Source organism: Eucalyptus grandis, chromosome 3 (genome assembly GCF_016545825.1).
Source record: "Eucalyptus grandis isolate ANBG69807.140 chromosome 3, ASM1654582v1, whole genome shotgun sequence".
NCBI lineage: Eukaryota > Viridiplantae > Streptophyta > Magnoliopsida > Myrtales > Myrtaceae > Eucalyptus > Eucalyptus grandis.
This window is the reverse complement of record NC_052614.1, coordinates 9618516-9631831: the sequence shown is the minus strand read 5'-3', so window position 1 is coordinate 9631831 and position 13316 is coordinate 9618516. Positions and strand designations below refer to the sequence as shown.

Here is a 13316-nt window from a genome sequence, read left to right as displayed (position 1 = left end):
CTCCGATCTCCACTCACCTTGTTGCGGCTCATCCTCACCATCATCGAGCCCAAGCTCAAGTAAGATCTCATGTTTGAGCTCAAGTGAGCCCCAGATACGGGAAATAGGGTGGGTTCGAGCTGACCTCATATTTAGATAGATTCGAGGTCAGTAGAGTTGACAGTAGCCCCAATTAAATTTTGGAGGTTGGTGACTAGCACCAACCCTAGGCGACTAGTCGCCTAGGGTTTTCGTAGCATAATTGCAATGAGAGAGATGTTGGGGCCGAGGCGGCCCCAGGGTGCGACGAGACTTACTATATGTCGCCCTCATTTGGAGGGGAGACTGGGTTGCCAATGACATCGTGGTCCCGCAATTATGCCAACAGAGTAGTATACAGGATAAGCAACGGGTCTAGCAATGGTTGTAATGGGTGAGGGGCTCGTAAAGGAGAAATTATCAGACAGTTCCGATCTCCATTAACCCACTCCACATGATTAAGAAAGCAGTGAAATTGTGATTTTGCTCTCGCAGTATTGGGAGGGAAATTTTGAAAATAATAAGCAACACGTGTCGTCCATGGGAGCGAGGGGGGATTAACCCGGATCCGATGCCTCCGCCCCCGGTAGAATCTCCTAATTTAATGATGACAAGATCCATGTTGAAGCGGAACCAGCAACCAAGGAAGTAAAAAAATACATAAATATATAAAAAGATCTCTTAAATGACGACACCCCTCAAAGTAAATTTAAATCGAAACCCCCCAGAAAAAAAGGAAGAAGAAGAGTAATTTAACTCAGCTAATGCTAGGAAAAAAATAAAAATCAATAAATGAGTTCACACGAACAAGACATTTAAATATTTGCCGGAAGAATCAAAGTCACAGCACGAAGATTTAAAAACCGTGGAAGATCATGGTAAAAATGGATCATGCTCGAATATCCCCATAAACTCTAAAGTTTAAAAATTATTTCAGCAATTGATAATAAACTTGAGCTTTTAAAAAAGAAATGCCGTGAAATTTTGCAGATTACCATATAATACCTTTTTCCCATAGTTAGACAATACCTCGAATTATGATTATAATAATGAATTTTTTTTTTTGAATATTTTAGTTTGGCTTTTAATTTACATGGTTCGTTTTCCTTTTCGTTTTCTCACTTTTGCTTCGTTTTACTTCTAATGTTTAATGAACGATTTCTACAAACCCACCACTGAATCCATGCGAGTGCTCTCTGTTGGCATCGCGAATTCGTTCGTAAGTTTCCACAGATTAAAATATTGTTCTTCATTTTGGTGGAAATATTAATTCTGCAAAATAAATTAGAAGGGTATCGAATCCAAACTGACGTGCACCCAAGGACAAAAAAAATTGAACCTAACATGCTTTGTCTGCCGAAAGCGATGGACCAGAATAAAAAAAAAAAATTCATCTGAAACCCACGAAATCAAATTAAATGGAAGGTAAGATGTCTTCCTGGCATTCATCGAATCCGATATACGATAATAAATCGTCCATTTTTCTTTTCTTTTCCGGCCTGCTGAACCTTTTTCTTTATTTTGATGTAAAGGTAATTTTCGATTTTCTCTCTCTTTTTTTTTGGGGGGGTTCCTTATGAAGGACGGATCAGAAAATGAAGCCGATACAGGAGAGCGAAGAGATAAGGCTTAGCGAGCGAAAGCTTAAAGAAAGATGTTGGATCAAAAGGAATACTTTAGTCTATGCTTGGCATGATTGCGACCCCTTGGCAAGGGTCCAGAATTTGTCCGATTCAACCCGGAAATTAGGGCTCCCCGTACTTGATCAGACTTTAATCATTCATTTTCGAGCACTAACGGATAAGGTGCACGTTTCTTTTATCGTTTGTGGTGCTTATAGTATTCAAGGGGACACTATGTCTATGATTGCTTTCCCTTGTCTTCACTTGTCGAAAGTGTCAAGCCCGTACCATGGCTATGTTATCCTATGACAATACATTTTTAGGTTCTGGTTATGATTCACGTTCTAACAAGTGATGGGCTATAGAGCTCCATGTGAGGATTAGGTGAGATCAAATAACTCGAGAGCCCTTCCCCTTCAGTATTATGTTGTCAATGTGGGTTATCCTCATCAGTTTCGACCAATGTTAGGAGTGATCTACTTTGAATGGCTTAGTTACTAGTCAAAAAGTAGGAATCAAACTAGAGGGATCGGTTTGCAATTTCTAGAATAAGGAACCAGATCGATACTCTCTGAAAATGAAGTTATCGATTCAATTTGATTATTGAATGGGTCAATGAAACTTGAGGAATTTTTTTTTTTTTTTTTTTTTTGGAGATTTGTCATTATATCCTATCATTAAATCGCATTTGACCCTTCAACAGACAGAAGGTCAACCAATAATTCACTTTTCCTTAAGGGGGCCAAGTGTAAGGTCACAAATAATTGAGAAGTAAAGTACAAAAGTTCCTTTTCATTGTACCAATTGGGACCGTGAAAGAGGGATCGTCCGAGTGCGAGTCGTGTGCGCGAGAGAGTGACTAAGGGTTCGTGACTTTGTGCTGTAAAGGAAGGATTAGGGTTGTTTAGTTTTTGTAGATTTGTAAGGAATATAGAAAAAATTAAAATAATCGATCCAGTCCAAGTGGGCAATTTCACATATCAAATTAGGAACCGGATCAAAAATCACTAATTTCAATATTTCGGGACCAAGAATCAAACTAATTGCCTTTAGGAATCGTCCAGAACTGGCCGATTCTTTTTGTTCACCCCTAATCAACGTGCTATAGCTAACATCTTAGATACGAGCTCAAAGGCGCTTGCTGAGTTGTTGGCGAAACGTAGTGCTCTAATGGAGGTAGGCCTGCAACAACGAAGCGGGGCATGGGGCAAGCAATGGATCCAATAGTCATGGCGATGGGTGAGGTGCATGTAGGGAGAAAATTATTGGATAGTTCTAGCCTACGTCAGTCCACTTCACATGAGAGATGGTGGCGGTATAATTAGTGGTTTTGCTTTCATGGATTTCCAACATGTAGATAATTCTCAAATAAAAATAGACGATCCAATGGCTGGAAAATGATGAGCTACACGGTGTCGTTCATCGGAGTGAGGTGAGATTGCTCGATCACAACGCCTCCGCTCCTGGTAGAATCGCTACTTAAGGATGATCAAATTGGAGTTGGGCTGAAAGTGAGAATGGGCAAGCAAAGAAGTCAAAAAATCATTATTGTGATAAAGAAAAAATATAGTTTTAATATATGACTTCGCACGTATAAACCATCCGACAATCTAAAATCTCATATTGGTTGCAAGAAACTCAAGCAATCTAGAGGAAATGTCAAAAACTTTATAGATTACGAAATAATCCACCTAGACCTAGGATTATGTTGGACCCGAGCAAGTCCTTAAAAGGCTCATAGAGGAAGCAAGCGGGAGAACCGTCCTGAGGTGGGAGATTCCGTGCTGTCATCCTATTCCCTCTCTATCGGGAAAATAAAGATAAACAGAGAATTATGAGATCTCACGGTGGTGAAGGTAGACACCACGTTAGGACTACAGTTCTGGTTACTACCGAGTATGTAAATATAATAGCCTCCCGTGTTTGGAGTGAGTGAGGATGGGTTAAATGTCCACAGTTGAGTTGATACGCCTTACGGCACTATCCTCAATCACAAGATTATGATAATGACAAAAAGAAAATGAATTTCGGTTTAGCTTCTTTTTTTTTTTATCTTTTTGCTTTTTCATACTTCTAATGGTGTGACAAGTGATTTTTCCGTACGGGTACTATCAATCATTATCGCAAATTTGTTCATAAGTAGCGATGAATTAAAATATTATCTTTCATTTTACTGGAAAATGTATTTATTAGAAAGTAGGAGTCTATCTGATCCAAATCGAATATATAACCCGACCGGCTTTGTCTACCGAAAGCGACAAACGGATTATACGAGCTTTCTTCGAAGACCCACGACAGCAATTAAATAAAGGGCAAGAAGAAGTCGTCCTAGCGACACTCGTGATTATCAAATTATGAAAAGTCACGTCGCCTGAGGTAGGGCTATTTCGGGTAAACCGAGGTCCACGTCGAGGGACGAAGAGGTAGTTTGTCGTTTTGTCGACGTGGGCTAAGTGTTGAGCACTTCGAATCGGGTTAGGATGTTGGGGAAGATTCGTTGCAAAAAATATTGTCCGTCTTTCTTTCTTCCTCTTTCTTTTGCTTCTCTCTTTTGGCCTGACGAAGCTTTCCCACGACGATAGTTGACGTTGTCGATGGCTTTCTCAGCGACGGTTGCGAAACGACATCGAAACGAACGAAAGGTGAAGAGGATGATGCTTATTGAGCGGGCGTCGGATCGAAGGAGGATCGAAGGAGTTTTTAGTTCATGTTCGGCGTGATCGCAACCCTTCGGGCGTGGTAGAGAATGTCCGGCTGACACGAAAACGAGGGCTCGATGCTCGATCGGACTTAATTATTCATTTTCAAGCTCGTACGGACGAGGTAATTCGCAGTACAGGAACGATAAGAGAGCGGAAGACTCCGGTCACATTTGCTGACAGGGAGAGAGACTAGAAAACAACCAGTCCAGCCCCCTCCGGAAAGGTCCAGTTTATCTTCACAACCAATTCTATAGACAAAAGCATGAGAGAGAGAAAGAGAGAGAATCACACTCATGCCTAGCAACATCGGTCGAAAAGCAATAATTAAATTAATCGAATATGCAAAATTTCGTGGAACTGCGGCCAATTCAGCAGGCGGGGCCGGAATGGCTAGATGGAGTTATTGCGCATACTTCACGGCACTGCCAATGTAAGCCCCGACAAGAAGTCATTACAGACTCAGAGTTCAATACCACGTTCTTCTCTTTGCCGGTACATTCCTCAATTCAGTTCAGCCGGCCTAGGCAAGCAGATAGTCCGGCGCAACATGACCACGTCTCAGTCACTTCTCGGCGCAAACCATCTGCCTAGTGCCTCCTGAAGTGCAGAAGCGATGCCCAAAGGTTTGTCTGCAGGAACAGATTCGAAGAACCATGAACTGTCAGAACAACCGAGTGAACACAACAAAGCTTGAACTAGGAACTTTAAGATGTCCTCATAAAGTTCAACAATTTCCTTATCCACACTCCCAAAAAGTAATGGATGATGTAGAATAATATTCCAACTGATAGCATGCCACAGTTTTTCTCCTTCATACAATAGCATTGCTCTTGCAGAACAAACTAAATATGCGAGCAAGCAGAACAAGATGCTCCTTGTAGAAGGAACTATTGAACTACAATGAATTCTCCTTGCATGTTCATAACTTTGTATGCCAAGAGATAGTCTAGCAATATAAATGGAAGTTTCAGAAAAGAAAGGACGATTTACCAAAGGAAGCAGGAAATCCCAACAACCGATCAAATACAAATTGCATCCTAGTGAGCAAGTGAAGCATCATCATACTTCTGAGGAAGCTTAACTCACCGTGTGAATCTAGAGCTGCAGCTGGATCTTCTCAGACCATTTGAAGATATCCGAGTAAACTTGATCTCCACCCAAATCCTCTCCAGTAGCCCCTGCAGCCACTCTAATTATATCCTCAATCAGTGCAAAGTTCCCCATGATATCGACATGAGCTCCACTTTGGGTACCTCGACCCTCGAGGAGATTGGCTGGCGGTGCATGATCATATTCTCTTATGTATGTGTTAATGCCAGATGGATTGAAACGAGTTTTGCCTCGCCAACCTTTTGCACACATGTAACCAGCGCTCAAGACAGGAACTGTTTCATCTCCATCAGCAGAAAATACACCGTCTTTCAGACATGAGTCCTCACTTTCACCATCCGCCGAGGTATCTATCTGAAAAGGAATGTAGCACTCTGAAGTAGGAGTCAACTTGTAGACATATGCTCTTTCCGTGGGTATTCCAACCCCGTAGAGTGAATATATCTCCATGTCCGGAGCATTAGGTAATCTGCAAAAGTAGAGTGAAAGCAGCCTAAGCAATGAGACTTTTACTTCTTCCTCAGCAAGCACACGCCATAAATAACTGATTCCCAATGGTAATTTTGCCAGCAATGTCTAAACAAAGAGACGGCCATCCATCAGAATTCAGCACTAGCAATCTCTCTCAATCTCCCAGAATTTGATTAAAAAAAAAAAATCCAGAAAAAGTTATCATGAAGATAATCAAAGTAGTGGCATCCTAAATAGTTTTCTAGAACGACTGCTCAAAAGTACAGCTTGCTACATAACTCTCATAATTTTCTGTTTAGAAGGGACAATTTCTGGATTTTTTTTTTCTTTTGAACAGGTCCATCCTCTTTTAATGGATTAAGCATAGTAATATAATTGGCGCAAAACTTCAAAAACACAGTTGCCACAGTGTTCACTCAGATGTCAACGCATAAGCAGTTTACTGGAGTCCTCCAGATTAGTGTTTTCATTGGCCTATAGGCCATTGCTCTTTATAAGAACTTACACACTTGAAAATGGAAAAGTAGTATTTAAAGTCTTAAAAATATTTATAAAATAAGTTTATACATGGCTCTTGTCAATAAAAATAAGCTTTTTAAAAATTTTCCAGTGTGGTGTATTAAATTAGAGTCTGATAAGAGTCACAAGAAAAGAAAAAAGGCAAAAGTACAAATTAAAAGCTTCACCTAACACTGACCCACTCCATACATGCAAGTAAATGCCCCATGAGAGTAAATTTGTTGCCCGATTCATTTATTAACGCACCTTCTCTCTCTCTCTCACACACACGCACGCACGCACGCACAAACAAACACAAAACACACACACACGCACTGGGAGGGAAGGAGGAATCATCTTACTTTGTTTCCAAGGGATTCGACCAATGTCGGTAATGTTGATACTTGGGGTCATCTAAATTATCAGCAATTCCATATGAAAAATGAGCACTACCACGTTTCATCAGCTTGGGGGCCACAAAATCAAGCAAATCCAAAATTGAGCCAGCTGTATAGACTTTGTAATCTGCAACAGCCTTCACACCTCCAACTCCCATGTCGTGATACTCTGTCCACACATCACAGTTACTTGTATTTGATAGATTTCTGCCTTTAACAGCACCCTGCACATGCAAAATTAGTCAACATAAATGGAACCCAATTTAACAGTTCAAAAAGCAACAATGAAAAAGTAGTGCACCGGAATGACATTGGAAGAAGTTCCTAAAATTTCTAATACAGTAATTTCAGATGGCAAACTTCAGTCAATTTTATATCACATCTCAATTGCAAGGGGAGACAGCATGCTGGGATGGGGTAGGAGGAAGTGAGGGACTTCACAATAAACAGAGTCACTGAAAAAAATGCAAGAGACAATACCCTAAAATCTGTTCTCTCAATCTTGGAAGAATGTATGTTAGCTACATCTTTACCGAATGATATAAGCCTCCCGTAATTTACACCTGCTCTATTTTCCAGATCCCTGACTGCACTGCGTTCTGAAGTAGTCATGTAAATGTTCTTTGACCTCTTTGTGCTGCAGTTAAAGAATCCTTCAGGTGACCAATCAACACCGCCCCAAATAGTGTCCCCACCTTTCGGTATCATTGACATTGTTGAATCCCAAGTACGAGTCATACGCATCATATGTTGCAGTGTTTGAAATTTAAATACATCTTTGTCCAAAACACCAGGTGCTAATGCCCTGTACAACATGAGCACTTGATGATAAGAACCCCTCAAAGGGACCAGACATAATAACTCAACAGTTCCAAGTATAGATTTAATTTAGTAGTTCAGGCATAATAAACTACTACATGAATACCCAGCGAGAAAGCATCATATAGTGCAGCATAGATAACACTTCAAATATCAACATGAGATACTCAATCTAATTTGGTAAGACATACTAGCAAAATCAATTTCATTTCAGAGCAATGGTTTGAATCATTTCAAAAAAGAAAAAGTATAAGACCAATCTCTGAACACTAAATTTAGCACCCAATACCCTCAACTCATGGCAATAGACACCCAGAGGAGGGTGATGACAGGGTTTATAGACAACACGACTTGGTCAAGGAATCATTTTGAAGGAGGGTGTTAAGTGCAATTAACCCGTTCAAGAGGTGAAATACTATTTCCCTCTCATACAATGTATCAATTGTCCAGTTAACCAATTGACATTGCAGCCATCCTCATGCCATTTAAAGAGGGAAAACAATTTGATACTGCTGTGGCATGATGCATTTTGCTGGAAAAATGAAAGGAAGTGAGAGAAATCTCAAAGCCTTAGACAGTACCATCTCTTTGATTAACAGAACCTCAGAAAAGTGTCTTATTCAAAATTCACACTAACAAATCAGAAATGAACTCAGAATAGCCGACTCAAATCTCTATTTTACATCAAACAGGACAACAAAGAGACCGTCTATGTCTGGCAAAAAAAGCTACTTTCAGCAAAGACATCACTTCAAAGAAAGATGATTGAAATATAACAGTGAGTTCATAGGAGAACCTGGCAACTGCTATATCTCTTGCTTCGACTGAAAAAAGACCTGAAACTGCTTTTGGAACGCCAAAAAATGGTCCTCCAATATTCATGACGGCCTTGATATGCTTTGCACACCAATCTGATCCTCCTCCACCGCCCATAGGAGCTGGTGCCTCAACCCACTTCATAAAATGCAGAAAGTACAAGACCCCCATAGAATGTGGAATAACAACTACTTTGTTCCCGCTAGTAGCCACCATGAGTTCAATGTTACTTTTTATCCGGCTCAAAGTTTGATCTCTGACCTAATGAATTTGATTTTCAGAGATTCAATATAAACGACTGAAACCGGTAAGAAGCAGATAAATAGATTGAGCAACAGGAATGTACCTCAGTGTTTTGAAATGATAATCTCCAATCATATGCTGCCATATACATGTTTTTTTCCTCATAACCAATTCGAGCCAAATTGGCAATCAAGACTGCCCAAACAAAGTATCCAGGAGCAAAATAATCAGCCGCAACAAGTCCAGATACAGGCCTAACCCTTATGCCAGGAGGATCCAGTCCAGTTTCATTGTCTAGTGACATATGCTCAACCCAGCATAAAGGCCTGCAGGAAATAAAGAAAAACACTGATACAGCTCCACTAGAAGATCAACTTAACATCACCAGACCAGCTAAACATTTCTGATTAATGGACTAAGTGGAAAACATCAACAGATACACGCAAATACATTTGGAAATTGACCTGTTGTTTCATGAGAAAAGTGTTCTACCGGATTTTGGATATAAAAGGATAAAGATTTCAAGAGCCCTCAGGTCTATGCAAGTAAACTAGGAAAGGTTCAGTTTCAAACAAAGAAGAAAAATGACAGGAGAATGGGCACAGTGATGTACATTATAGATTGTCAATATAAAAAATGCAGAATCGGTTATCAAATCCCACCGAGACAAGAACAAGGCAATAACAGAATATTTAGTAACACCTGCAAATGATTCCAGAGAAAAAGAATGGTTTCGGCTTTCATTTGCTCCACAATCTATGGCCACCCAGCAATGTGTTTCAAATACAAAACCAATGCAAAATTATGTCGAGTAGGATGTCAAGTTTCAAGGATTTCCTAGACACGCTTCTTTTATCCCTTTCCGTTCCTCTGGCAAATAGATTAGATGACAATGACTATCGCACTCAATTGATGATGCCAAATTCCGACACAACCAGGGGATCTTGAAACCAAAACAAAGAAAGAAGGAGCTCCATGAAGCAAAGAGGAACATTGAAGCGAAAAACTTCGACAATTAACTCAAAGGGCTCATTTCTAGGAGAACTACTGGATGTTCCAAATTCTTGTGGTGGCCTGGAGATAAGTTGAGAGACATACAACAAAAAAGGATATACACTGGACTACTCCGCTGACATTCTAAAGCTACATGGCCAAGAAAGCTACTACTGCTTCAGCCTCGCTGACTTGACTTGAGAACTCGGGAAGCAGGAGGGATTTGGGAAAATAGCCAGCAAATGGCGAAAAACTCGCCAAGGAGTAAAAACAAGAACATTCAAAAAGCTTTGGCTTCCACCAAGGCTCCAACCCCTCCAATTTGAGCTTCAGAATCACTTTCCTTCACGTCGCAGTCATCCCAAAAAACGAAAAAGTATATTCCAGAATAAACTGTAAAAGCGCAACCACGTTACGTTGCCTACCACAATTATGAATTATCAACCTCCATGACCGGAATGTATTCGTACACTTTCGCTCCCACTAAAAAACATGAATCCACCACACCATGAACACCAAACCTCCCTCATTCTTCACCGCATTAACCATTCCCAAAGCCACACCCGAAGGCTCGAACACAAGCGAATCAGGCACCAGCTGAAAAAGAAAATGGCGAAAACAGCTCCTTACCTTTTGTACAATTCGCCGAACGTGCCGCCCCAGAGCCTCTTCCTGAACAGCCCCTCGGCGCACTGATGCCCTTCCCACAACTCGAGCCCGCCCGTCACGATCCCGGGCACGAAGACCACGGGGTGCCGCGCCGCCAGCCCCTCCTTCCTCAGCTTCACCCCGGGCGGGTCCGGCAGCGGCCCGGTGATCGCCTCCGTCACGTACTGCGGGAACGACGCCGGCATCGCGTTGAGCAGGAACAGCATCAGCCACCAAATCGAGCACACGCACCCCACGAACCAGCAGCAGCTGTCGACGCACGACCACCGCCTCGGCCGCTCGCCCCCTCCGGGACCCTGCTTCCTCCTCGATTTCACCTCTCTCTCCTTCTTATCCCCGCCCTCGCCGCCGCCGCCGTCGTCCCCAGAACCGGAGCCGGCCTTCGCGGACTCGGCGGCCCTCCTGCGGCGAAGGAACGACATCGCCTCCTCCCGAGCCGAAGCAGCTCGCGGAACTCTCACCTCATGGACGATCGCCCCGTGGCGATCCAATGGCGCCGGCGCGAGCCGCCGGAGGGAGCCGCCGGAGCCGCGCTGTCGGACGAGCGGAGGAAGACGCCGTCGCTCGCGGCGAGAAAATCGTTCGGTGCGGGAGCGCGAGATTGGCCGCGGGGTTTATAACGGCAAGGGCGAGGCTCTCTCCTTTTTCCTAGCGACGCCGTTCGGTTGCTGAGAAAATCTGCATTTTTCCGCGGAAAATGTTAGGCCGGCGAGAATATCATTGGGCGGTCGTCGCCGGATTCCCGAGAAAAACACTAGAGAAAATGTATTTTTTTCCGAGATTCGGGATTGCGCCGCGGTCGGCGAGCTTTAGGACAGGCTTTCGTAAACGATTGTAAAGTTTGTAGTCGTTGTTGTTGTGCGGTGTAGTGTTGGGAGACCACGCATCGGATCTTGGTCTTCATCTGATGCGTTTTTTAATAAGAAAAGGAGAACATTTTTTTCCCTAAAAGAAGAGATGAGAGAGCACGGGAAAGTTCTTCGAATTCAGAGGGAAATGTCGTGGCCAAAAAAGAGGCGATTGATTTTAACGACGATGGTGGGGGAGGGTCTGGAATGCGGTGGAAGCATGGGATGCAAGAATAACCTTCTTTTTTTTTTTTTATTAATCGATCGTTCAAACGGGTGTTCAGATCAGTTTTACTCATTTTGAATTGTCCATTTCTCTTTCACTCGATAATCCTAGAAATGCATTCCCTCGTACCGACATAATGCATTTGGGATTTTTTGCTTTTTTCTTACATTTTCTTAATCCTGAAAGTGCAGAGCTGTGGCTAAATTTTCGGTCATTGCATGGAGTTGGAGCAATAACAAAGCAATCATCGAGCTTTTATATAGCATGTTTTAGTTTCGAGACCATATTCATAGTGTCATTTAGAAAATATTAAAAGATACAGGTGGGAGTTTGAATTATAGTTTGCAAGTACTCAAAAATCCGAACCCAACTAGTTGATTTTGCAAATGACCGAGATTACTTAGGTAATTATTCTCTTCTTTTAGGATTGATGTCTTGATATATTTATTGAGATCATACATAAATAAATCGAGTTGCTCTTTTTTGTGACTTCAGTGGGACTATTATGGCCCTCCAATTTCAAAAACCCGACCCGAGTTTGGGATGGACTGGGATTTGGACAAAGGCGGACTACTCGAAGTGGCTCTGTCCTTGGCCGTTTCTACAGGGAAAGACGTTCGATTTGTCTTATTCTGATTGCGGTCCCATTTAATAGACCTTAATGTTGACGTCCTCTCGTCTTGTGATCCACGTTCATTATAGTACTCTCTAAGTTAGATTTTCTAGTCAAGCGAGATTTTATAAGAGATAATAGCACAAACGATCCGTGAACTTTAATTCAATATATAATGTCATTTGTAAATTTTTAATTTGTATAATGTAATTCCTGAATTTTAGCATAATATATAATATCGGCCTTAAATTTTTATTTTTTCAATGCAGTCCCCTAAATTACATGATTATGTTTAAAAATTCAAGGATAACATTACACATTATATCAAAGTTCAAGAATCACATTACACAAATTAAAATATCAAGGACGGCATTGCACATTTAACTGAAATTCTGAGATAATTTGTGTCGTTTTTTCCAATAATAACCCCAAAAGTGCATGGTCTCAAAGTTTGGATCATATTTCACGCAATGTAGCAATTAAATTAAATCTCAACATTAAAAAAATTCAATTTATGATTATATTTGTCTTATTCTGATTGCGGTCCCATTTAATAGACCTTAATGTTGACCTCCTCTCGTCTTGTGATCCACGGTTCATATAGTACTCTCTAAGTTAGATTGTCTAGTCAAGCGAGATTTTATAAGAGATAATAGCACAAACGATCCGTGAACTTTAATTCAATATATAATGTCATTCATGAATTTTTAATTTGTGTAATGTAATTCCTGAACTTTTACCACAATATACAATATCGCCCTTAAATTTTTATTTTTTCAATGCGGTCCCCTAAATTACATGATTATGTTTAAAAATTCAAGGATAGCATTACACATTATATCAAAGTTCAAGAATCACATTACACAAATTAAAATATCAAGGACGGCATTGCACATTTAACTGAAATTCTGAGATAATTTGTGTCGTTTTTTCCAATAATAACCCCAAAAGTGCATGGTCTCAAAGTTTGGATCATATTTCACACAATGTAGCAATTAAATTAAATCTCAACACTAGAAAATTCAATTTATATTTGTCTTGTAAGTTTTACGTGATATGAGCTCCATATTTGTGTGAATGCAAACTTGATTTGATTCAACATCAATTTTCATATCAACCTAGTTGTTATACAGTACCTACACAGTGTGAGTCTCTAGCAAATTTGTACCGCCATTCCCACTTGTGATTAAATTTATAGTATACTTCCATCAAAAGCATTATCACAATTTAATTTGATCTCATCCCTTTTCAAGAGACTTCGGTTTATCAT

At 41.0% G+C, this 13316-nt stretch overlaps 1 protein-coding gene across 1 annotated transcript; it reads right to left on the bottom strand.

Annotated features, from left to right (window-relative positions):
* Window positions 1-4487: 4487 nt before the first annotated feature.
* On the bottom strand, window positions 4488-11356 carry LOC104436439 (phospholipid:diacylglycerol acyltransferase 1). The gene is made up of 7 exons (XM_010049208.3): window positions 10321-11356; window positions 8801-9023; window positions 8435-8715; window positions 7300-7624; window positions 6784-7043; window positions 5429-5921; window positions 4488-4971 (listed from the first exon to the last, which is right to left on the bottom strand). Exons 1-6 carry the CDS (start codon window positions 10779-10781, stop codon window positions 5438-5440), a joined length of 2034 nt encoding a protein of 677 aa, XP_010047510.2. The 5' UTR covers window positions 10782-11356; the 3' UTR covers window positions 4488-4971; window positions 5429-5437.
* Between the last annotated feature and the right edge of the window lie 1960 nt (window positions 11357-13316).

Bases quoted from the DNA above. Each gene is read 5' to 3' on its own strand.
- LOC104436439 (XM_010049208.3), bottom strand. From the start codon at position 10,781: ATGTCGTTCCTTCGCCGCAGGAGGGCCGCCGAGTCCGCGAAGGCCGGC. The intron at 7,044-7,299 runs GTATTGTCTCTT...TTGCATGTGCAG, and splicing joins TTGAGAGAACAGATTTTAGG to GGTGCTGTTAAAGGCAGAAA. The intron at 5,922-6,783 runs GTAAGATGATTC...CTACTTTTGCAG, and splicing joins TCGAATCCCTTGGAAACAAA to ATTACCTAATGCTCCGGACA.